This window comes from Leptopilina heterotoma, unplaced genomic scaffold (genome assembly GCF_015476425.1).
Source record: "Leptopilina heterotoma isolate Lh14 unplaced genomic scaffold, ASM1547642v1 Lhet_113, whole genome shotgun sequence".
NCBI lineage: Eukaryota > Metazoa > Arthropoda > Insecta > Hymenoptera > Figitidae > Leptopilina > Leptopilina heterotoma.
In genome coordinates, this window is record NW_025110832.1 from 984,689 (window position 1) to 1,011,799 (window position 27,111).

At 28.1% G+C, this 27,111-nt stretch overlaps 1 protein-coding gene and 1 non-coding gene across 4 annotated transcripts in view; one reads left to right on the plus strand and one right to left on the minus strand.

Annotated features, from left to right (window-relative positions):
- The first annotated feature begins 5,359 nt into the window (after positions 1-5,359).
- Positions 5,360-27,111, plus strand: part of LOC122506232 (homeobox protein OTX2-like) — a 48,380-nt gene continuing 26,628 nt past the window's right edge. Inside the window, exons 1-2 of one of the 3 annotated variants that reach the window (XM_043618316.1) lie at positions 5,360-5,496; positions 14,050-14,469. In XM_043618316.1, coding sequence (XP_043474251.1) covers positions 14,247-14,469 — 223 coding nt within the window. In that variant the 5' untranslated portion in view covers positions 5,360-5,496; positions 14,050-14,246. Of the gene's footprint in view, positions 5,497-5,714; positions 6,294-13,598; positions 13,735-14,049; positions 14,470-27,111 lie in introns of those variants that run through there. The other 2 variants (XM_043618308.1, XM_043618324.1) reach the window with 2 other exon arrangements.
- On the minus strand, positions 24,367-24,439 carry Trnaf-gaa. The gene has a single exon. It is a non-coding gene; the product is annotated as a tRNA-Phe (tRNA).

Here is a 27,111-nt window from a genome sequence, read left to right on the forward strand (position 1 = left end):
CTCAGTCGCACACAGGCATTACATGATTAAGGGGCTAACTTTGTGTGTACAAAGCGCAAGTTAATCTTTGGACTTGCTGATAATCCCAGTATATTCGCACATACTCGCCTTGCTATTTCGAATATTCACCGAGGGGAAGGGATGAGGGAGGAAACGACTAATATTGCCCCAGTAAAAAGAGAAGGAACTATGGGCCACTTAGTACCAACGCGACGCGCTTCCGGGCGGAAGCTCAGATACCAGTCAACTGGCGGTCCACACTGCCAATCGACTGCGGTATTGCAATAGCTTGAGCCTGGACATCAAAGGATTTATTGTTAAATTACGACATTCGATTGTTGTTAAGTTTCCTGGCATCAAGCCAGTAATAAATCCGGTCTTATGCTACTGGTACCGCAGCTAATCGGAATACTCTAAATCCGCCTCCGGTATCATGCTGGTCGTCAATATCTACCTGGCTTGCAATTAATAAACAAAGTCAAGGTAATTAGATGGTGGGTTCATTTTTGCAAGCTCCATGCATTGCTAATTCAATGTGAACTAATAATTAATGCTTCTGAATTCATTCTAGAATTTATACATCGCACGCTTTGCATTTATTTTATATATTAGTCTGAATGGAAGCGTTTACAAATGATGTCACGTAATTTTTTGAGATGTTCGACACCCCCCCCCCCCTCCCCACAATATGAAAAATACATTATGTCACGTTTAGTAGAGACCCTCCCCCTACCCCCAAAAACGTGACATCATTTGTGAATGTTTCCAATTTTATTTCACCGCTTGTGAGAAAGATTCAAATTAATAACCTATGTCTAAAATAAAAAATGCTAGCTATTTTATATTTTCTTTTTGTATGATTTAAAATCGTTATAAGTAAATATAATCGTTATAAGTATAAATATGTTTAAAAAAAACAATGTGAGAGATTTTCATTTGCTATAGGGTCCTTAAATAAGTATATTTGAATGTTAAACGTTCAATTTACATTGTTCTCGAACTTTTACAAATTTATTGGAAAATTTGGTAAAATATAAAAAATAAATTTTCTCCGTGCACCTATGATTCAATTTTTCTCTATAACTTCACTGTACAGTTCTTTAATCGTTTGGAAATAACATCAGAGTTCGACTGTAGCACCTATATAGGCACACGCGGTACTTAATATAACAAAGACGTATTGTGGTCACTCTATACCTGCTCAGCAGGCCAATAAAGTGATCATTATTACCCTAGAGTAATAAACAATTTATTGGCCTCCTCGCAGGTGAATAAAGTGTGTCTATTATTACGAAATTGTAATTATGGGTATAGTTATATCATATCAAGAGTGTAAAATTTAATTTCAACAGTTCGACGTTTTAAAATCTTTACACTGGAATTTTTATTTATATACTTTTATAGATATTTAAATATGAATAATCTTTCTTTAAACATTTTAAAACAAATCCTTTAGAGAAAATGGCAAAGGACTTGTATATATTTATTTTTCAAAGAGATATTCGATGCGTTTAAATATATCTAAAGGGAAATAAAAATCCCCATATAAAAAGTTACTTAAAATTCAAAGAATTCTAATATTTTTAATTATTATTTCATTTTTAGATTTTATATTTAGTTTCAAATTTCAAATTGAATATTTCAATAAAAGTAAATATATATTTTTTTATAAGTCAAAGATCAATAATAATGCTAAATGGTTAGTTTATTAGTAACTAGCTCCTCCGACGGCCGCAAGCGGCCGTCTACGGTGCTAGTTTTTATATGTCCATTGTCCAAGTCCATTATTTCATTAATAATAATATTCAAATTTTTTCAGTTAATAATTTGCTTATTTATATTTGAAATGTTGACGTTTTTTTGACAATGCAAAATAAGATTTATTAGAAGTACTTTCTCTTAACAAAAATAAAATTTATATATTCGCGCTCTTTTTAAATAACATACGACTGCAGCGCCACCATCACATGTACAAACAATTTTAAAAACACCCTTCTATTAAGATTTTACATTCTCATTGCCCATTCTTTACTTCGATACTTTTCGATACATTCGACCTTTCCACTCCATGTCTTTTTTAAGAAAGGATTATAAAAAATCTAAGTGTTTTGACTAATAAAAATAATAATATAGGATCCACATTAAAGAGGATGCTCTCATTCTAGTCAGTATGGGACTCAGCACTAGACTTGTTTTAGAGTCAGACAAGAGCGACTATCAATATGTTCAGTCTGCGCTTTGTTCTGCCTACAAGTGGGCATATGGACAAAAACGTGTTAAGCCTACTGACGTGCTTTTAATTAACATAAAACCGCAGTAGCAAAAAGTATCTTTAAGACTGAAAAAAGTAGTAAAATGTATATAGCTATCGAAAAATTAAATTTAACCCTTAAAAATTTTATGTTAGTATTGATTAATAAACATTTGATTCTATTCTTTTCTAATAACTTTTCCCTGATTTCCATAAAAAATATTTACTTTCTTTCTTATCTAAAACTTCTATTCTAATAATTATTCTAAAAATTTAATTATTTCCCAAATAGTTAGAATTAAAAATTTTATAAATATATAAGTGAATTCTTTCGAAGAATTTTAATTCAATTTTTAAAAATATAGTTATATTTTTTGAGGAATTTATTTCAAATTTTGTATTAAAACTAATGGAAATCCTGCGAATAATTTTATTATTTATAAAAATTATTGAATTTTTGCAAAATTTATAAACCGATATTTTTAATTATATATATCAAGAAAAAAATTTAAATATTCCACAAAATTATTTTTAAGTTAATTTTTTATGAGGAATTCAATGGTAAAAAAATAAAACCGATCAGAAAATATTTTGCACCTTTTTTAAATTTTTATTTTACTTAAAAATCGTTTTTAACTATATATATATATATAACTTCAGACCATAATTTTACCGTATTTTTAAAATATTTTTTATTTTTTATAATGTAAAAATTATGATCTAAATTTAGTTGAAAAAATAAACAAATGAATTTTCATATAAAAAATTGAATAAAAATGGAATTTTTTAGCATTTACATAAAAACATAAAGATTTTTATTAAAAAAAAATGTTTCAAAAATTATCAAAATCAATTTTTTCATTTAGAATTTTTTCTGGATTCAAAAACATATATATTTTCTACAAAATTATACTCATGGATTTCATAATCTACCAATTTTTAAGTAAAATAAAAATTCCAAAAGGGGCAAAATATTTTTTTACCAGTTTTATTTTTTAACCGCATATTGAATTCCTCACAAAAAATTATTTTAAAAATATAATTTTGTGGAATATTTAAATTAATTTTAAGGGGAAGGTATACATCGATATTTTTAATTATAAAGTTAAAAATATTGATGTACCTTTTTAACATCTTTTTAAAAATAATTAAATTTCTCTGAATAATTTTAATATTTGTGAAAATAACTGAATTCTTACAAACAATTTTATTAAAATTTTAATTTTTTTAAAAAATTAAAAATTTTTTTTAATTTTTTGAACTATTTCTAAAATTTTATTAAACTGTTAAAACGTTTTGAATTGTTTTTAAGAATTAAATTAAATTTTTTTTGTAATCGTTTTTAAGATTTTTATTAAAATTTTTAAAAATAATGTTTTATTTCAACTACATAACAGAAATTTTAAGGTATTAATGCTAATTTTGAAAAAGAAGAAAAAAGTTGCTTTTAGTGCTACAAATTTAAAAAAAAGTATCCAAATAGTATATATATATAGCAAATCGTTAAAAAATAATAAATATAGTATAGGTTTTAGTAGCTATACGAGTACGAATTCTGAGATATTTGAAATTAAAAAAAATTGACAATTTCTAACTAACTATACAGTATAATTAATTAAAAAAACTCTTCTACAATATTAATATTTCTTAATCAGTCTTCTTCGACTGATTAAAATTTTCTTTCTCAATTTCTGTATAACTTACGTTCGACAATCTTGTTAGCTGCGTTCGTGCGATGTTGCCACGTCTCCACAGTTGCGCTACCGGCTACACTTCGTTTCACAATCGCAGTCCTTCCCGAAAGATCATTTTTTGATCCAGAAGTAGATCGCAAGCTGCAATTTTTTTTCGTTGACATCAATAATCATTTTTCTTTTATTTATTAGTGTTGTTTCTAATATTTATTACTTACTTTTTTTATTATTTATTATTTACTTATTTAGTGACGAGAAATTGCTATATACATATATATTAAAGAAAAAATAGAATAAAAACACAAAGTGTTTCTTACTATTTTTAAATAGTAAATATCAAATATCAATAAATGAAAAATATTAAATTTATTACTAAAATTTTGCCGAGTGATAGTTTCAATCAATACTAATTACTAATTATTAAATATTATTTATTAAGTAATAAGTAGTAAATTATTATAAATAGTATTTATATTAAGTTATGTTCTAAGTGCGGAGAAACAAAAATTCAACTAATTTGAATTAATGACTAACTTTTTGCTATTAAATTAGCAAAGTTTACTTATAAATTAGTAGAAATTACTGTTTATTAGTAAAATTCACTAATTTACTAATTCAAATTTAGATAGTTAATTTCAAATTAGCAATCAGTTTTTTTAAAGATGGAAAAATTGAGACAAAAAACGAATCAAAACATTGCTTCACAATTTTAATTCTTTTTTTGCTTCGTTTTTTATCTCCATATTTGATATCTGCAGAAAAAACTGTAAAATAATAATCGTAAAAATTGGGATGAAACTTGTACCCACGTGGATTTGGATAAACTAATATATTTGTTTTAGTCTCTCTATTACTGATTTGAAAATGTAAAAGAAGAGAATTTGTCCGCATGAATAACCTAGTGTTGTTTTCCAAAACAAATAAACATCATATAAAGTGAATCATACAGTTTTATTAGAAAAAGAATTTTTTGGAAAAACTGAAGACTAAGTAAACATTCTACTTGAGTATATAAAAGTTTTTAAAAATGTATTTTTTCGTTAAAAAAGGAAAGTTTTAGTGAAATATGATCAAAAATTGTAAGAGATAGCATCGCTCGCGAGCCCCATGAAGAGTATTTGCCTTTTCAATTATCAAAAGTCCTCTTAAAGTCTTAGATGATAATAATAAAAACTATTCTCAAAACTGACCTAATGTAAATATATAATGTTTTTCATAAGCTCATCTACCCTTTTTCGCACTTTTTCTCTCTCTCTCTCTCTCTCTCTCTCCCTTCCTCAACTTTGTTGCACACACTGTATGTATGTATATAGCTTATTCCCTTATTCGTTTTACTCCGCCTCTCTCTTCTGCTGGGTGTTCTCTTTAGCCAGCAGATCGTCCTTCGTTCGTTGCATGCCTATTGACGAATGAAACACTATCGCTAGTGAAAATACGCGTTACGTTTATTTGACTTGCGTATAGCCTCACTAGAAGTTAAGTTTCATGGATAAACCGGCTGAGCCTACAGACCCTAGCCTGCCTTTTAGCACGCGCCCTATATACATAAAGGTATTAAAAACAGTTTGGTTTCAAGAGTTATCCACTCATAAAATAAGAAAGCAAAAGAAATTAAATATTTTAACACCTCCTTCTAATCTTCGAACGAGATGTTTCTTGTTTATATTCACATTCATTTTTCAATATTTAATCATTTCTTTTCATTTTCCATCATCATCTGAAGAATATTAAAAAAAAAAATTCTCGATATCGTTGAAACTATTGTTTATTTTAATGTTTGTTAATTTACAAGTAGCGTGTGTTAGTTTGTTATTAATATTTATTAATAGCGTGCACGCCTAACCCTATTTATATAGGGCCCTTTTGGGCCACGACGGGTGGTCATTCGTACGAATTCCCCACTTTGCCCGCCCACAAGTCCCCCACCCCCGAAGAATACGGGACTCAATGGGACATCATCTATTTAGGACTCTCTCTTTAGATCTAGCAAGCAGTTTAACTAAATCCATCCGGCGGGAAGACTGTTTCACCTGACGACTTTTTTTCTCTCGACAAATATATATATATTTTGTGCTTCTAGTTTTCGTTCGAAAAGTGTGATATGCAAAAAATGTGTTCAAATTTATTATTTATTTAGTGAAAATTGAAAGAAGAAAATTATGTATTAAAATTATTTGTTCTCGCGGAATATGTTATTGTGTTTGTTCAAGTTCCAAGAACATAGATTATTATCAGTGATATTCGCGATCTGTGATATTAATTCTAAATAGCAATAACTTTTACATTAGCTAATTTATAAACGGATATCTTCAAAACTGTGGAATATTACATCTTTCACTGAAGAAAGGGTGAGTTGCTCCTGTCAACTTTATACTTTTATTTACAATCATATTTTAATAGAAATACTTTTCAAAATCGACTTCTCTACTCCGGTCAGCTTTTAGGTAAAGTTCTCAAAAAAACTTGATTTCGATGTAAATATATGCAAAAACTGATTATTTACATCGAAATCAAGTTTTTTTTTGAAAATATTTTAGAAAATTTCGGAAAAAGTTCCTTGAGAAATATATCGAGACTTTTGGCCGCAATATTCTATTTACATATAAGTGACTTCTGTATTATAATACACTTGTGTGAATATCCGTGCGCGACAATCCATTTTTCTCAGTATATATAAAGTTTGAGAAAATCAGCTATTCTTTTCAAATTGTATATTTCTACTCGCCCTATACATCACACTGGGAAGAGAGTAACGTGAAGCGACGGAGGTGATCACGAAAGAAATGCTAATAGAATTATTGTCCGCATCACGTCCGAGACGAACATTACTGGCAACATATCACGTTTCCCAGTCCTGACAATAACATTCCTTGTCGAATTTTTTTTTTTGGTCTATTTTACAAACGCTTTTAAAAACGTACATAATGTATGCCACAAAGCGTTTTCTTTTTCTTCAAATTGAAAGATTGTTCCCCACCGATAGCATAATGTTTTTTCGGAAAATCTCTACCTTGTCTGTTACATATATTAGTTGTACCCCCAAAGTATCTGTATTAATGTTACAAAAATAGTTTTTGACGATTCGACTCAGTTTTGAAAAGTTTTAAAAATTTATTGATAATACTAAACGTAGTTAAAGCATTCATTTTTATTAATGTAAATATTAAAAAGTATTCTAAAACATCTAGTATTTACTTCACTGTAAAGGGAAGGCAACTTATTTTAAGATTTGTGGTCGCACTTCTAGTTTCGACAAAGTTATCAATTATTTTTTAAAATGCATATTAGTCACTTCTAAGTTAAAAACTATAAGTCAACTCAAGTTACTTTCTAAGTTAACTTGTAGAAGGTAACTTAGAAATAGAATGTGTTACTAAAAAGATATTAAAAATATGAGATAAAAAAAATATGAGATTAAAAATATGAGATGTTTTAAATATCTTAAAACTGATTATTACAAATGTACTTCGAGATCCTTCTTTTTGTGTTTGAACTTTTAATTTCAACTAATAAATACGATAGAAATGAGTTATATAATAAAGTTATATAATGCAAAGCTGCTGCAATTAAAACTGCGTTTTAATTTATAAAGCAATATTTTAAAACATGTCTTTAATTCATAGAGGCTAATTCCGATAAATCAAGTGACAACAACTTTATAGCAACAATATAACGAACACATTATTTGGATTCTAAAAGAGAAATAAAATACACTTTTTCGAAGTGGTAAATTTTTTAAAAATCAATCACTAATTTAATGACATACGATATTTTATTTTCAAAAAAGAAATTTTTGTTTCAAGTTTAACAGCATTATGTGATTGTTACAGAATTCAATGTTAATTTTTTCGACCACTTTTCTCTTAAAATATTAAATAAATTAAGCTAGTTTTTTGTGAATAACTCTAAAATATCATAAAGAAGGGCAGTGATGTGAAAAAGTTTTAATATTTTTAAAATTATTTATTAAAAAATAACTTTAAAATGATCAGTTCTCAAAATCACTTTTAATCAATTTCTCGTCTTTTCCGATTTCAAAGTATTTTTTATAATTTATTTTAGAATTATTAAAACTTTTGCACATCACTGCTCTTCTTTATTATATTTTAGAGTTATTCACAAAAAACTAGCTTAATTTATTTAATATTTTAAGAGAAAAGTGGTCGAAAAAATTAGCATTGATTTCTGTAACAGTCACTTAATTCATCTCTAATTTTCAAGAAATTCTAAATTGTAATAATTTAACTAAAATTAAATTTAACTAAAAACTTCATTTTTAGGACCCGTCGAATTAGGCACTAAATTCAACTTCTTTGATTAAATTTTGGCAATTGAAACATAAACTATATGAACAAATACTCTGCACTTATCTTATTTAAAATAAGAAACTTCTGCTCTTTTTAAAATAAGAATTTATTTATAACAACATGAAATAAGACTGCTAAAGGAAGGATCTTAAAATATACATTGTACTTTTAAGATTATTTAAAACATTTTATTTTTCGATCCCCTATCTTAAAGATCAATCTTGACTAAAACAATATACTTACATTAGTCCAAATATTAAATTTTTGATTAGAGCATTGATTTTAAGACCTGTATATCTTATTTTTATTGTAAGTCCAAAAATAAGTTGAATTTAAGAAAAAACACGTTTGAACTGTAAGTACTTTAAGACTTTGTTTTTATAATGTTGAAGTTTTAAACTATACAGTCTACCATTTCAAAAACGAGATATTGTGGTTTAAATTTCAAATCTCTATATCATAATCGCATGTAGAAGTTGAAGTTTGAACTTGAATAACTCAAAATTTAGTACCGAAAAGGATTTTGAAACTTCTGCCATATTTAAAGCGTATATACTCAAGGAAATAGATATTCTAAAAATTTGAAGAAAATTTATTATTGAAAATTGATTTCTTCAAGAGTATAGCAGCCGGTGAACCTCCTTAAGAATAAACTGACTTTAGTTTATCAAAATTAAACTAAAATTTTTAATGAAGGTGAAAATAACGCAAACATAACCTTAACACTCTTCTTAGGTATATATACCTTTCTTCGGAGCGCGTCACATTTGATTTTTTGTTAATGCGAAAGTTAAATGAAAAATTAGTCTTCCAAGGATTGCAATTTCTATATACTAAACTTTATAAAAGTAAAGTACTAATAGAGAGACATTCACTAATTTTTGTTTAAAAATATTCATTTGTTCATTTTTTATAAAGAATTGAATTTGAATGTAACATTTTTTCAAAAAATTTTTTTTTTCATTTTTTATTTCTCAGAAAAGGAATGTCGGATCTTGATGAAAGTTTTACACAAAATTAACGAAGTTTTGAACTTTTTAATGAAATTTATTTCATAGTTGAAAAAAACTATTTATTGTAAAAAATAATTGTTAATATTAAACAAATGAATAATAAAGTGTGTTCTGGATATTTTTCGTAAAAATTTTTATCAGAACCTTAAACTATATGTGTATAAATCAAGGGTGAAATATCTGAAAGAAAAAGTCGGTTGATCAAGATTAAAAATATTTTCAAGAAACATAACCTATATACAAATTATACTCTAAATTTGAATCAGTGGAATTTGACTAGGGGGTCGTCCATAAAGTACGTAGCACTTCAAGACTAAGGGGGGGGGGGTTAAGCTATTGTCTAGGATAAGAGGAAAAATTACGCTAGTACTTGTAACAGCGTCTACATTCTAAATCTGAATTAGTGAAAATTTCAGTTGTTTCGACTGATTTCTCAGTAAAATTCCACTGATGATTTTAAAAAAACTCGTCAGTGAAATTTTCACTGATTCAGATTTAGAGTGTACGTAGGGGGAGGAGTTAAAATTTCAAAAAAAATTTGGACTTTAGTGACTGAAACTGTTCGGTGTATAAGATTTCAAACCGAAGCTGTTTAGTAAGATTTCAACTAAATTATTCAGTTGAAATCTTGCCGAAGAGCATCAGAGCAGCTAAATTTCAACTTTTTCATTATAGTGAAACTCGGCACTGACTCAAATTTATTAGTGAGTATCGTTTCTCAATCTCGAAAATTATTAATCTTTCTTCAATGTCAACTTTAAATATGGTTCAAAGTGACAAAAATAAAAATTGCTCGCACACTTTCCCTTGAAATGTTTTTATAATTTATAAATTGCTTTTTAATTTAAATATACATATATACGAAATATGGAGTTGTGGAGAAGCAATCTTTAATTTGAGTATATATCCAAGCGTATTTTTCCCTGTCTTCATCTTCATAAAGTAGGTGTGTTTTGGGTCATCTAAGGCACCGAAGTGAGACGCTCATTCAAAAAGACATTTCTAAACGTGTTAGTAGCATGGCATTTTTTGCAGTGAAGGTCTTCGCCTCGCACCTCACACGTCAGTCACATAAATAAGTTATAAGTTTGGAAACATACGCCCAGGGGAGACCGGGCGTCATGGTTCATTTCAATTTATTCAAAAGTGAGAAGTCGAAATAAAATTGGTCTATTTGATAAAGACAACTGAAGATAATAGTTATGCTCGAGTTACTAAACAGATCAACAATTATTTTTCAGATAATGATAAATTAAATGTAATAAAGGCTTAAACATGATTAGTTTAAATTTACCTCTTAACCCACTTTATGCATTTTCGCACTTAAGACATAACAAAAATAACCTCTATAAGATTTTGGTTCGATATCATCAAGAGATTTTTGTAAGAAAACAAGAAAGACATTTTTCGGAGGTTATTGTATATTTAAATTTCGTGCTAATTAGGTGTTAATTTTGCTATCTACATCTGTTTTCAAACAAATCTTGATGCAAACGACACTATCTACAAAAAGAAGAAACAGATTTTTCAGGTTTTAGGGTCGACTAAGCATCGATGCGCATTTTCTGATAAAGATCTCTACTTCTGTTTGGAGATGAAAGACGCAGCGTGGTCAAAAAAACACTACATTTAACAGATGTGCTTTTCGACCAGGTCACACTGATTTTTTACCTGATTATTAAGCTCGAAACTTAAAATAAATTCTTTTAGCAAAACAAAATTCTGCATTGGTCGAAGATGAAAATTATTTTTCTAAGCTGTTGATGATCTATTCGGTCGACTATTTATTTTATCCAAACATATTTTAAAGATCTAAGATTTTTAAATTTGTAACTTTTTTACATTTTTAAAATGTCTTCTATACTCTCTGGGAAGTTTGTTTGTTCCAAAAACGTTCTTAAAACGTGTTTAGAACGTTTCAAACCGGTCAAATAATGTTCCAAATTATTTTAAAACCACAGTTTTGCTAAGGATATCAAAATGAGACAAAAAGCGTATCAAAACGTTGCTTCGCAACTATTTTGATATGTTTTTGTCTCAATTTGATATCCTTAGCAAAACAGTGACATGCATGTTCAAATAATGTTCTATAGAAAATTATTATTTGTAGCGGGCATGAAACATTCTAAAAACATTTAAGAACGTTTTAGGAACGAATATGATGGTTTTTTCCCAGAGGGTATTACACGATGGAGTTCTTGAAATTGAAAATTTTGAAATTTTAAATTATGATGTTTCATTCTCCGGTTGCTATACTCTTGCAAAAATCGATTTTTTCTCAATTTTTTTCAAATTTTTAGAAAATGTTTCTTTGCGTTCACTTTAAGAACTTTGCGTTGAAATTTGAACTTGAAGAACTCAAAATTTAGGATGGAAAAAAGTTTCAAAACCTTTATCACATTTAAAGCGAACTTAAAGTGACATTTTCTCAAAATTTGAAGAAATTTTATCAAAAATCGATTTTTTCAATAGTAGCAGTGAGAGAACCTCCTTAAAGTTTTTAATTATTCTGTATATAATGAATAAGTTTTGATGAAATAACAAAAGTTTTACGAAAAAATATAAGAGGAAAAAATATTTTTCATCTTAGCTGCGATTTCTTATACGTGCAGAGTTTTAATAATAATGATTTATTGATGACATTTAAAATTCATAAATTTATTTTAAAGATGCATGAATTTTTACTAATCATATTAAGTCTGCTATAATTATATATATAGAAATCTCCTTTTTAATAAAAAAAATGTTTATTTTAGTCTAAAAAATAGACTAAAAATAAACAGTCGTTAAAGATCAAAAAGCTCCAAAATAGAAAAAACCTATAATATTTTTGACGATTTTTCCATTATTTTCTAAACGGTCAAATATTTTATTAATAAAATTATAAAAAAGTAATGAATACAATTAATAAAATTATAAAAAAAAGTAATGAATATATTAGAAGCGGGGCTACCGCATTACATCTGCAGGGGCCGTCTGCAGAACAGATATAGTCATTTAATAGAAAATGCTCAAATTAATTGAAATGATTCTATCGGCCCATGAACACACGTGGGCCACTTTCCCCTAAGTATATATCTTCGCAATCTGTTTTGTAAATAAATGTGCGACACCATTTATTTCTCCTAATTTTCAGCCCCTTCCTTTCAATACCCCCTTTTTCACTACAAACATTTTTACTCACAAACTGTCAGACAGCAGAAAATCAGAGGGGTCCAAATTAAAACAGCTTTTCGTCCTCAAAACTCGACAATTAGTATTCCAAAAAAAATATCTTATAGAAAAAACAATTTTTTGTAAACAGTTTGCTAACTTAAGGTATTTGTCGCGTAAATTCGTTTTCGACAGAATTTTTTTAAATTTCACATAATTATTCTTTGGATATTTATCTACAAAATAAGGCCTATTAAAATAAAATTGACCGTCTGTAAGTCTCAAAAAATGAAATCAAAGTTTCGATTTTTAACATGTACGGTATAGGAAAACCATATGAAAACCAACGATTTTTAATTTTTGCACTTATATTAATCGACAGATTTTTTAGAAAAACTAAAGTTTTATTTATTGAACCAAAATGAACTTTTATAAAAAAAATGAAAATTTTTCACCGTCTTGTTTAAAAGATATTTAACATCAAACTTGAAAAATTATTTTAACATTTACTGTAAATGACAGGTGAATTTGTAAACGTGGCAATAGCGCTTGTTAAATACTACAGCTTGTCTGCTACTTTTGGCGCGAAATTTTAAAGACGGCCATACGCCAAACTTGCGACGTTGCCACGATCGTTTTTCATGCGAGAGGTTATGAATATACTTTGAGAACATCTGTGTGTCAAACTGTACGTCCGCAAAAGTTTTTCGGAAACTCGCATTCATTTAATCGTTTCATAAGTACAGTCAACGGATACAAACTTTTGATAGTGACCAGTCGCGCGACAAATACCTTAAAAATTATTATTAAAATTAAATGCGAAATTGATGAGGCTGAAGTACGCAACGTTTTCCAAAACAAAAAAAAATATAGTAACAATTTATTTTGGCTTCAAATTGATGTTATTATTCAGTAATTGTTCTTTAAGTAACCGCTTTAGTTTCTTAAAAATCTAAGCACATAGAAATTAGAGATGAATTTAACTTGAAAAAAATTTCTTTTTTTATTTTTCTATTGTCAAAATGTTGCGGAGTTTAGCTTCATTGAAATTGCATAGTTTGTTTATGTAGTTTTATTTTGTCTCATAAGTTTATTGAGGTTGTTGTGAAACTCTGTATACTTTGACGATTCTATATATGTGAAGAAAAACAAAATAAAGCTTACAATGTAGACGGGTTTCCAGAATGTGCGGTATTTATATATAAATAAGAGAGTTTTCGCTAAAAGATGATGTTTTTAACTAATAACTTTTCGATTAAGAAATTGTTTTCGACGCTAACTTCACAAGTGATGCTTCGGATTGTTTTTTTATGCAGGTAAAATAGTAAAATTTTGCGCTTTCTATGAAAAATAAGGTTTTCATTTAAGGTTGAAAACTGGGGAATTTTTCCATTTATACAAAGAACTAACCATGTTGGTATTGTTCCTTTTTTCCGATTCGTTTATGGTGCTGGGAAATACCTTCAGTCGTCGAGACGGACCTAATATCTTTTAAATGTCCTCCCGACTTGGAAAACCCGAGAATTTGAGGTTGAATTTCATGCAAAAATAAGTGTTAAACTTTCCCTTAGATTTAAGAGATAATGATATGAGATATTGATATTGAATGGAGATGATGTTTTTGAATTCAGGTGGAGAGCTGGGAATAATACGTCAGCAGGACAAGGAAGAAGCAAAAGCGGCATCGAAGCTGGCGGGGAACGTGAAGGCAGAGTTCAAGTGCAAGAGGGAGAGTTGGTGGGGGGAAAGTGGTAATAACGAGAGAGAAATAGAAAGAGGTTCAGCCGGGGCGAGCGGAGAACTGGCGGCTCGCCTTCAGGGCTACGCCATGGCAGGGTTTCTCAAGACGACTGTTACTGGCGTGCCGACAGGAAGTGCCCAGTATCATCTCCATGGTCACCCAGCTATGGGGATGGGCACACATCCGCATCCACATACTCATGGACATCCTGGAGGTCCTCATCCGGGACTGCCGTCCCCCTTCAGTCTGGCTACTCACGGCCATCCGCATGGCCATCCTCTCGACCACAGTCTTTCTGCGTTTCCCCAAGGTGAGTCTCTATTTATCTTTCCTAAATTTATTTATCATTCCTCTTATCGCCATACGGTTGTGCGCTCTTTGCCATACTCGTGCGCGTTACGTACCAACATAACCTTATCAAATTTATTTCCATCAGAACTCTACTATGTTTGTATAAAATGTCCCAAACATTTTTTACAGTAAAGTTTTGATGGAAGCTGAAACAAGCATCGAAATGTAATTTCACGCAAAAATGACTAGAAAAGAAAATATTTCAAGTCACCTATCCATCGGTACGAAACAACACTGTCTACCATGCATATATATACTTGAGAAGCCCCAACTTTGTTCCGTACATGTGTGGCTTCAGTCAATACATCGATTTCCCTTGTAATCAATAACATATTGTAAAAGTATTCTGCAAAGATACCCACTTATTTTTTCTTTTAATTTTATCAACAAAACCTAAGAAACGAATTTTCAACCGGAGCAACGTTAAATAAACTAATCCGCGAACTTTTCAATTATACATTACATATAAAGTATTTAATTGCATTCAGAGTATGTAATTTTCACTGTCTTCATAGGTTTCAAACAGAAATGTTTGAAAATGTTTGAAAATTATGTTTTGCAAAAATATAGGACAATATCCTGTTAAAAATCCTGTTAAAAATTTAACCAAATTCGGTGTTAAAATAACACTTTTTAATTTTTTATTTTCTGTGTATAACTTATGAAGCTGAAGTTTGTAAAGTTTTTAAAATAACGAAAACGCAAAAATATTGTGAAGATTTATTTCATTTTTGCTCCAAATTCATGGTATTTTTTATCAATTGTCTTTTAAATATAACATTAAGTAAGAATTTCTCAAAAATTTATGAAGTTGTGAAGTTTCTAACAAAACTGTTTGGAATTTCAAATAAAACTGTAAGAAATTTTAAACAAACCTGGTAGAAATTTCATATTAAACTATTTGACATTTTCAACAGAACTGTTTGAAATTTATAACTGTTTGAGATTTTAAACAGAAATATTTGAAATTTCATACAGAAATGTTTAAAATTTCATTCAAACACTCTGTATTATAATTTTCAAAAAAAAAATATTTTGAAAATTTTAAAGAAATGTGTTTTAAATTTGAATAAGAAAATTTGTATTAAATTTCAAAATGTGTGTTGTAAATTTTCAAAATTGTGTATGATAATTGCTTTAAACATTTTTGTATAAAATTTGGAACAAAAATTTTTAACAATGTTGAAAAAAATTTTCGTTTTAATAAACGTTGTGGACTTCAGCCTCATTTGTATAACTGAACTCAAGGGTTTAAATTACATCTCAGTGGAAAAAATACACCTCGAATTTTGGTTGAAAAAAATACGCCTCGCTTTTTATATTATAGTTTGAAGAAAACGACACGTCGAAAATATTTATTTTAAATAAATTTTCTTTACGCGATACTATACGTATAATGTAATTGTTTTATGGGTTTTTGTGTTAAGAGATTTATGAACACACGGAGAGAGAATATATATGAAATTTTGTAAAAGTATTTCCCATTTCTCTAGTTGCGAGACGATACTAAAAAAATCCTAAAGTTTTTAAATATTGTCGAAAAATTACCGAGATTTAAATTTAAAAATTTTTCAGAAATGATTTTCTTAAATATCTTAAAAGAATAAAAATAAACACAACTTAATGAATATAGGAAAAACGGATTTATTTTAAGCATAACTTCACACACACACTATTCCGTTGAAAACAACAAAATTGAAGTTATAGTAGGTGGCGCCACGTTCTGAATCACTGCGGTTCAAAATTTGATATAGGCGACGAAATGATTTAACTTTATACATCAGAAATGTTCAGGAGAATTGTTTGTCGTGTCCACAAGTATTTGAAGAGCTTTATTCCAAAATCCTTTCATTACCTAACTTTTATAAAGATTATGCAATTAAGCCATATCCCCTCTTGAACAATATTTAAGCTATAATTTGGGATTCGATTATATAATGTCACTGAACCTAAATACCATCTCAATTTTAACATGCAATTCTTAACATTTTTTTGCATCTTATTTTTAAAATATAGTTATTTTTATTTCTTATAAACTTTTCTTTTATAAACAGTTACGTTGAGCAAATTTTGAAAAACTTGATGATGCATTTTTGAAGAAGTCTAAAAATGTGATAAAGAAGAATGAAGTTCGTAACATTTTTAAAAAATTATATAATTAAAAAGAATTTTTTATCAAGTCACTTTTCATATTCAATTTATATTTACAAACTAGATATTAAATTTTAAATATAAATTTAAGCCCTTTGAGTAATTGAAACCCTTGAGTTTAGTTATGAAAAATTAGGTTGAAGTCCGCAAAGGTTATTAAAACGAAATTTTTTTCAAGTTACATTCATCTCTAAATTTCATGTGCATAAATTTTTAAGAAATTTTTACTTAATATACTTGAAAGACAAATAATTAAAATTTGAAGCCAAAATAATAAATATCGTCTCATTTTTTTCGTTTTCGCTTTTAAAAACATTGTGGACTTCACTACTTCAGCCTCATGAAGAACGAATATGTGATATGCAAAATTTTTAATATTTTTAAAATTAACTTATGTATATAATTGTTAAAAATTGATAAAAGAAGTAAGTTTATGTGAAATTTCGTAACAGTTTCCAAATATTTTATTATAGTTATCGACGCATAAGTAAAATCCTTTCTTTTGAAAAGAAAATTCTTCGACTTAGATTGCCTGACCGTTTATATTCTATATTTCTAATTGAATTAAATTTATTAGAAAACCAAAGGAATAAAAAAAGACAGAATAAAAGTATAAATGTTAATAACTGAAGAAAGTAGGATAATTTTTTGAAAATGATCTATGATACAATAAGCGGCATTGTACGCATGCAGCGTATAATGGTTATGGGGTTAGAAAACAATGGTAAGGACAAAGATTATTGGAAAGAAAGGGGGGCGGGCCCAGGGCGGAGCTCTAACAATGAGTTGCGGAGGGGGCGAAGCCCTGTAAAAAGAGAAAAACAAACAAGGTGAAGTTAACGAAAGTTAGGTTAGAAAGAATTCGACATGTAGGACCTGAAAACTAGGCCTGGATATGGCAGCACTTATCACTCTTCACACTTACTAAATGAGCTTTGCATAATAATGAGGCGTGTTTCCCGCCATAAATATCGGTACTATTTGGACCCTGATGCTATAAATTAAAACTTTACTTTTATAAACTGAAAATAAAAACAAAAAGCGTATTTCTTTTTTAAAACCAAATTATAAGCGCATATTCATACATCACGCGTATGCGGTCGCGCTTAAGGAATTTTTTTCATAGGAACATTTTTAAATGACAAGTCTCAAAACAGTAACAATTTTATCTCTGTACAATATTGAAAAATTATTAAAAATGTAAAAATCATTTATTTATTAATTTATAATTCGAAATACACATCAAAAACTTTTTTAATAAGATTAGAATTTCATAAAAAATAAGATTTTTGTAATTTGGAAGTTTTACAAATGTGTTAAAATTAAATTGTGAAGAAAATACTTAGTTTGAAAGAGGAAAGGATATAAGTCGAAGTTTGAATAAACTTTGAAAGTTTAAGGGCAGAGAAAATGTATTATCCCACACCGAGATCAAGATTGCGCCATTACAAGCCTGTTAATTTCAGCACGAGTTCTTCCGAGATAAAAAAAAAACATAAACGATAGTTTATGTATTTTTTATTGTATTAGACAAAGCGACTTTTCGTTTACTTGGTTCTTTATCATCATTATATACATTAAATTAAATTTTGCCACAGGTTAGAGAATTCAGAATAAAGTCAGGGAAAGTAGAATTGGGCAGGGAATTCAGAGGAAAATAGGAATTTTTATTAAAAATACTGGAAATATTAAATTTTAAGAATTCATAAAAAATTTCTGAATTTTTGTCTCTTTTGTCTGTCTCCTAAACCATGAAATTATCACGAATTTTAATAAAAACCTTCAATTTTTTCTATTTTTGACAATAATTTCTTTTTAAATAACTTCATTTTTCAAGAATTATCATCAAATTATTACTTAGAAATTATTTAATGAATAATTTTAATTCAATATTTCAAAAATAATTGAATTTTAAAAAAGTTGCGTTTACAATTTTTATAAATAAATCAACTTCAAAAGGTTTCAATTTGAAATTTTGGAAAACTTCAATTTTTAATGAATTTAATTAGAAATTTTAAAGAACTTTTAAAATAAAAATTTTAATGATTCAAATTCTTTTAAAATTATTTAAATTTTTAAAATTGTTTGATCTATAATTAATTGTGAAAAATAATGGATTTATAGAAGAATTTTCGTTAAAAACACTAAAAATTTAATTTTGGAGAAATTACAATAACAAAATTTTAATAACACTTTTGGCAAAATTTCAATTATTCTTCAAAATTTTTCTCAATTCAATGATTTTCAATATCTATATTTTTTTTTTATTAACTTTTCCAAAAGAATTTAATTATTTAAAACAAGTTTTGATAAAATTCTACGTAAACATTTAATTATTTTTATAAATAATAAAAATTTCACAGAAATTCAATTATTTACAAATATTTTTAAAATTTCTTTGCTTAAATTCCATTATTTTTATAAAAAATAAAATTTTTTACAGGGTATTAAATTATTTTCATAAATTCTAAAACTCATCGCAGAATTTCAATTATTTTTACTACAATTTTAATCGAATTCCTCGAAAAATGTAATTATTCTTAAAAATATTATTAAAATTCTTCGAAAGAATTTTATTATTTAAAAATTATGTCCCTAAAGTTTTAGCGTCGACGCTCAGCGTCAAAAACTATATTATTTTGTATTTTTAGTGATCAAAATCTCACTAATTTCACTTTTTTCATTCAATTTGAAATTTAAAAACCATCGAGTCTTTTTTTTACCAAGAACCTTTAAAACGATAAAACGATTTTATTAAAATTTTAGATAATATTTGAATTTTGAATAAGTTTCAAATTAAAATCTTTAAAATTTGAGTTTTAACTAATAATTCTGTAAAATTAATTTTTTTGAAAAAGTTTAATTAAATTTTTTTTGAAATTTTTAATCAGATTTGTAAATTCTTAAAGAACTTTTTTAGAAATTATTAAAAATAATTGATTTAAAGAAGAATTTTAGTTAAAAATTCTAGAAAACAAAAATAAAAATTGAATTGAAATAATGAAAATGATTTTGAAGAAGTTACAGTAAAAACATTTTTATAGTGTAAAATATTGATTTTATCAATTATTGCCATCTTTAATTTTATTATAAAACTTGAAGAAAGCGATCGGCCCGAGTCGATCGATATCTTCATGTTTTATAATAATATTTTTCTTATAAGTTGTTGCAAAAAGGTTTGAATTTAAAATTTTTGAAAATCTAAATTCCTATCAAAAATAATTATGATTAAATAATATTTATTTTAAAAAGAAGTTCTTCATGCTTTCGAATATAATGTTACCATTAAAGAAATTCGTAAATAAATGAAATAAAACATTTTTTTGAGTATCTAATATTTTTTATAGTGAATCGCAGAATATTCTTTAGGGTCAGGAAAAAATGTAAAATTTTTGTCTGGAAATTGGAAAAACAAAAGTAAATTTTTGTGGCAACCTATAGTGTATTTGCAAACTTTATAGATTATAGAATTTGAGAATATATTTGAAATTGTAATACAAAATATTCACCAAAGCCTTTAAGAAAGATTTATTATTGCAATTAAGGTTGATGGTTAAGAGAAAACAATTCTTTTGTTGGTTCAGTTCAACTATAATATATATAGTTCTAATATAATAAGTAGTAAAAGTTTATAGTGCAATTTGTCTAAATTTTCGGAAATGCCTTATTCGAATATAAACGAATGGCGAATAGAAAATTTATGCAAATGTTAAATAAATTTAAGCCGCCTTGTAAGCCGAAATAAAAAAATATGGAAATCCAAATTAAAATTCATTAAGTCGTATTTTAAGACTTTGTTTCAAATATGAGGTTAGAGTTTTTTTCTTGGTTTTTTACGCTCATCAGAGAGGATACGCCAACAACTGATAGGTGTCCGGACGTTAGGTGTACAGACATAATGGACAGATTCATGTTTCCATGGAAACCAAACTATATTACTATATCTACGTTGGTTGGTCCTACACTGCCTGTTGCCACCCTGATAAGCGGCTTAGTCCCATGGTTCTCTCCACTCTTCTTCGCTAGCTTGCGAACCCCTCCGGCCTACTCCTGCTACTATGCTACTATTATATGGGATCCTAAGGCTTTTTAAGCACCAAGAATTGTCCCTTCATGAATACTTTTCCGACCATGACCACAAAAAATGATTAGCTAGCTTCACGCAATTATTTAAACATATTATTGTCGAAAAATATTTCCCTGCGGAGATAAATAACGACTTTATCACTTTTTCGAATTTCATATAAATTTACTTCTTTTTCATCTTTAAAACGATGAGTTGACATGTCTTTTTCAATGCAGAACCAGAAGAGCATTCTAATTTTGTTCTGCAGTAGCACTCTTCAATTTGCATTGATTATATATTTATATTTTTACGGACGCAGACATCAAAATCAGCTCGCGTGTGGTACTGATGATATATCGATTTACGACGCGGCAGAGGACAGGTTTTTTACAAAAAGATAATACGGCTGGTATGTCCAGTGGCGTAGCCATCAGAGTTTTTCTTTCGCATCATTATTTATTCAATGCAGGACACAGAAATGTTTAACTCTCAATTATCACGCCTCTCAAGGTTTTTGGAAATTTCCTCTTTCTTCAGTATATACATATACTGAAGAAAGAGATAATTTACAAAGTTTTCCAAATTTTTCTCTTTCTTCAGTATATATACTGCAGTTATATTATAAAGAGTGAATTTTCTCTTTCTTCAGTATATATTGAAGGAATAGAAAATTTCCAGAATTTTTCTCTTTCTTCAGTATATATACTGAAGAAAGAGAAAATTTTCTATTTCTTCAGTATACTGAAGAAAGAGGAAATTTCCAAAAACGCTGATAATTGTGATAATTGAGAGTGATATATCACAGTTTTCGTAAAAATATCAAGTTAATATCAAAGATTTAGATCAACTTTTGATTTCATCCACATTTTTGGTAACAATTCGTTGCCGCATTTGATACTTTTAAGTTAACAGTGAATCTTTTACCATATATTCATCGCATAAAAAATGTAATTTTCCATCGATTTTTAAACAAACCCGAAGTATTGACACACAATACATCAAAGTCTGACGGGACAGTTAACCATGAAAAATGCTTAAATAAATAAACCAGAACTCATTTTTGTTGAAGCTCAAAACTAATCAATGCTGAACTTCGGAGAACGTGGCGCCACCTCCGAGGTTCGCTTTTGATGCTTTTAGCACAAAATAATACAGCCAAATTAACACAACTTTTTACAATATATCAAAGACTATAGTTTTTTCCCTACTTTTTTTGTAATAAAAAAACTTGATGTCTTTTTTTAAAGCCTTTCAAGTTTTTTATCGACGGACAAACTTTTTTTTCACTTTTTTGACAAATTTTCCATTTTCTCCTCTCGAAAAAAGGTCGAATAAGCGAAAGAGGCTAAAATATTGGTAATTTTCAGAAAATATAAAAAATTTTCGAATCTTATTCAACAACTGAACATTGTCAATATTAATAAAATGGCGCGAGAAATTCATTCGTTAAGTTTAAATGTGGAAAAATAAGGTTTGCGGTCCTTTAATCACATTCTTTCTCCCAGACTTTATTATATTTCGCCTTATTTTGTTTTTCTTTAGAGAATATTGAACTATGCTTTGCAATGAAAGGAATTGAAAAAAAAGTTTTCTTATCCCTTTTATTGAAGAACATTCGTCGCATCGAAGTAAAACGAAATTGTTCGGGTTTGAAAACATGATAAAGATGGGGGAGATTTCTAATATTTTTAATCCTTCTTTATTCGAACCTTTTGACATGCGCGGGAATTCACTCTCTCAACTGAACGTTTAAAAACCGTTAGAAAAAACACATGCGAGACACTACAGAAGCATAAAAATTGCTATCCGTTTATCAAGAAAGGAACTACATTACCAAGATATAATAAAGTTAAATTGATTGATTATTTTAATATTAGTCGCACAAAGCAAGTTCCCGTGGGGAAAAATTTTGATACAGGGTACTTACCAGACTTTTTTAAATCATTATCGACGGTTTGATTGTACGCGCGAGTTATTCGTCAATTATTAATGTTATATGTATATATGTACATTAAAAGCGTATTCGGGAACTCAATATTTAAAATATGCAACAGACGTGAACCGTGGCTGTCCTTTTTTTGAACTTTAGCTGAAACGAATCAAAATGAACCATGAAAGAAAAATTCACTTTGAGAACAAAGAAGAATGGGAAATATTGCCAAGCAGCAAATAATTAATGCACAAACGCAGAAAATATACGCAGTGTGATTTTTTTATGTTCCGGACCCATAAAATATCTTGAATGGAAAGCATATTTTAGAGAAAAGTGTTGAATACAAAAGTTGATAGGTTTAAAAAATTATATTAATCTGTGAAACTTTTTTGAACTTAACAACTTTTGTATTTAACATTTTTCTCCGGAGTATAAAAAACACCCTCTATAAAAATTACCTGATACAAATAACACTACAGTGCAAAAAGAATAGGCTTCTTATTTCAAGATACTATTGTAGTCACTTCTAAGTTACGAAAAAGTTATCAAAAACGTGAGTTCTTTTGACCTCTTATTAAACATTTTTTGTCCATGCTATGATATTAGTTTTAAAAATCTAAAATTTTGTTAAAAAATATAGGAGTAACTTTAAAAGTCCCATAAGTTTTAGGACATTAAAAAAAAGCTTCAATTGGCCTAATTTTGAACCTAATTCGATCAGAAATTACAATTTTCACTACTGCATTAAAAATATGAAATTAATTTAAATAACAAATATATTATATCAGTGATTTTCGCTAATTCAGATTTAGAGAGTACGAATGAGCTTTCGACCGTCGGGCCAACGCTTTGAAGCTCTGGACCATGATGATGAAAATAAGTGGGGTTCACGCATAAAAAAACCTGGGTTCAAATTGATCTCCATATTCATAAAATACTACTCTTTTCATAAGCAACAAAAACGATCCTGCTTGCACTCATTTTGAGTTTTAGTCTGAAAGTTTCAAAAAGAACCATATTTTATCTTTTGTTTTTATGTTTATGTTTTGATTTATACAAAACAATAATACAAAACGCAGTATATTTATACAGTTTTGTTATGGAATTTTAAAAGAAACTTGTAAAATAACGTCTTTAAAATTAGCGAATTTAAAAACCTTTTTGTATACTTTTCATGTGTGAATTTTACAACTTTCTGTAAATTTACTGCTTTTAAAGTAGGTAATAAAAAAAATATATAATTACATATAACTTTCAGAGTAGTAAATTTACAGAAAGTTGTAAAATTCACACATTAAAAGTATTAATTTTAATTTTACAAAAGGGATTAAACTAAAAATTTTCTTCTGATAACCAAAGTCTTTCTATAAACCGAAAATTTATGATATTGAACTAAATGTTTATTTAAATTAAACAAATATTTATTTAAATTAAAAAAACTTTTATTTTAAATAATCTAAAAACAATTATTTACAATTATTTAATGCAACTAAATTTTATTTAACAGTCTCAAATATTGTTGCATTCAAAATATTATAACGAATTGTTGTGATTTTCAAATTATGTATTCATATAAATTCAAATACATATTTTTATTAATATTTTTCGTCAAAAATTTAAAGAGATAAATTGACTGTGAAAAATACAAAAATTAAAAAAATTGATTTTTCAAAATTTTAAAACTGTTGAAGAATACAAAAAACAATTGCCGAAACCCGGGATTGAACCGGGGACATTTAGATCTTCAGTCTAACGCTCTCCCAACTGAGCTATTTCGGCTTGAAGAACCTCCTTCAATTGCACTCTGTGGTTGAAAAAAAAGACATAAAACTAACATAATTAATTCTAAAAATATTATTTGAATTTTCCCAGAATTTTTCACGAACCAATTGTCAATTCATTAATACTAATTAATCAATATTAATCAATAATAATAATTTATTATTAATTTAACATACAAATTATTCAATGCAGTGTAAACTTAATTTTAAAGAGTTGGAAATTTTTTTCATTTTTTTAAGAAAAACAATATATTTTTTGTTCATTTTAGATACAAGATAGTAAAAGATCTGTAGATATATTAACAAAACAGGATATAAACTTATGTTTAATATACATTTACTACTTTTCCCTCTTATCCAAAGATGACAAAAAGGATAAAAATGTTAATGCTATTAGTTCTTTTCAACTGATTCACATTGACGAATTGGATAAGAAACGCGTGGATTGGTTAAAATTTAATTTAATTCTATCTTTCTGTTATTACAAGTGTTGTCAACAACTTATTATCACTATATAAGTGTATGTTTGATGTATATCTCCTATTTACTTATAATCATAAAAAACCATTCAATTCAAGTGAATACAAATAATCTAATAATTGTATATTGGATTCTGCTGACTAAAAATTAAAATGTGCGAAAATTAACACGATCAGTTTTTAGGGTCCGTATACATAAATTACGTAAACGCAATTTTTTGAAAAAATTTTTTAAAAAATTTTAAAAAAACTAAGTTGTTTTGAAAAAGTTATCAAAAACATCTTAAAATTCATTGGTTTATTCTAAGATGAAAGATGTAAAAATAAATGTTTTAAATATCTTACAAGTGACTACAATGTATTTTAAAACACTGCAAAAAGAAACATCTTAAAATACATTGTAGTCACTTTTAAGATGTTTAAAACATTTCATTTTTTGATCTTTAAATATTAAAGATTAGAGATCAATGCATTTTAAGATGTGTTTGATAACTTTTTCGAAACGACTTAGAAAGGACTACAATAGTATTTGTATTTTAAAATAAGGTGCCTTCTTTTTGCAGTATGCCATATATACTTTTGAACAAGTTTGTTTTAAGATATAAAAATTATAACACATACATTTTAAAAATGGGATTTAATATTGGGATTTTAATACTGGGATTCACTACAAGTTAATTTTTAATATTGGGACTGAATAGTTTCTGAAATGAATAAGTTTACATTTTTATGCTGTAAGAAATTTTTCTGCCCAGACCTCATATTAAATATATTGCACGGCAGTTGATGTTAACACAGTATATTGTACTATGTGGATATTTTCTCACTGATTACAATTTCTAAATAAACACTGCGACATCTGCACTAACAGATTGTTTGCTTTCAGTGGTATTAATACATAAGAAGACCAGTACTGATAGTTTGGTCCAATAATATACGTTACTAATTTTTACCAATGATTCGACAATCATGTCATGGAATCTGTTTATGCAAAGTTAGATTTGTTTGGCCCGAAATGCGATTTTAAAAGCACGAGAATGAGGAAGATGTTATCGAGTAATTTATCTATTCTGCATGTTCCTGCTCCGCATCTAATCGGACAATGATGAAAGAATAATAAAGCGAATGCGTGTGCGCGTTTATCAATTGGGATTACTTTTACTTTTGTCGCAATGAATACAAGCGGAAAATAAGACCAACGCAACGCAACGCAACGCATCCGGTGGAGAAAGTAGCAATCATTCAATCATAGGTATCAAGTTAAGGTGGCACGTGTCTTGACACGTGTGGTAGTAGGTCCTTACCAAGTGACCGCAAATAGGATAGCAAAGTGGAATGCCGCATGACAGAAAGCCCCTACTTCGACGCGTGTTGTTAGTAAATTGAGTAGATAGGCTCAGAATATTGAACTGGAGAAAATGGCAAAGCGTCAGAAGGGTGAGGCAGAAATAATACAAATCCGCTTCTAATTGCAGAGTAAACACTCGAGTTTATTTGGACTTGAGTGTTAGAAAACAATTCAAATTTCAAACGCTTTTTAGCTTCTTTCCAGCAAACGGGTAAAGCAAACAATTGTTGAATATAACGATGATGTGAGTAGACCACCCACAGATTGACTATGCGACAGCAATTACTTCTCGTGGCTAATAAGGCAGCACAATTTTTAATTGTTGATTGCGATTCGATAAATCTTGCACAATATATTAAAGTCATGCAAAATTCTCGCAAACCGCACATTTAGAATATTAATATGTTATATTATATTTAATAAGGATAAAATGCATCGGATAGTGGTAATGCGAGTATTATCCGATTAAGTTCGCTCGATGTAACTGTGTGTTACAGGATATTGTTACTCATTAGCATCTTTAGTGCATTATTGTTATGAAGCTCACTCACGAAGGCCACTTGCCCTTGCTTCCTATTTTCTTTTTTTTTCATTTTTTTCGTGAATTCTACACCTTCTATTAATATACCTGAAAAATGCCTTCGCCTCTTTAACAATAATTGAATATCTACAATCGCAAGTAATTAGTGTCGAATAAGTCATTATTTCGGTCAATTTTATTTCCACAAATAGAACGAGTCAAAATATTTACTCGCCTATTAGCACCCCACTGTCCAAACTGCATCAGATCATATTACTCAATAGCGCGGCTCTTCAGAAAATAGTAAGCCTGATTACAGTCCC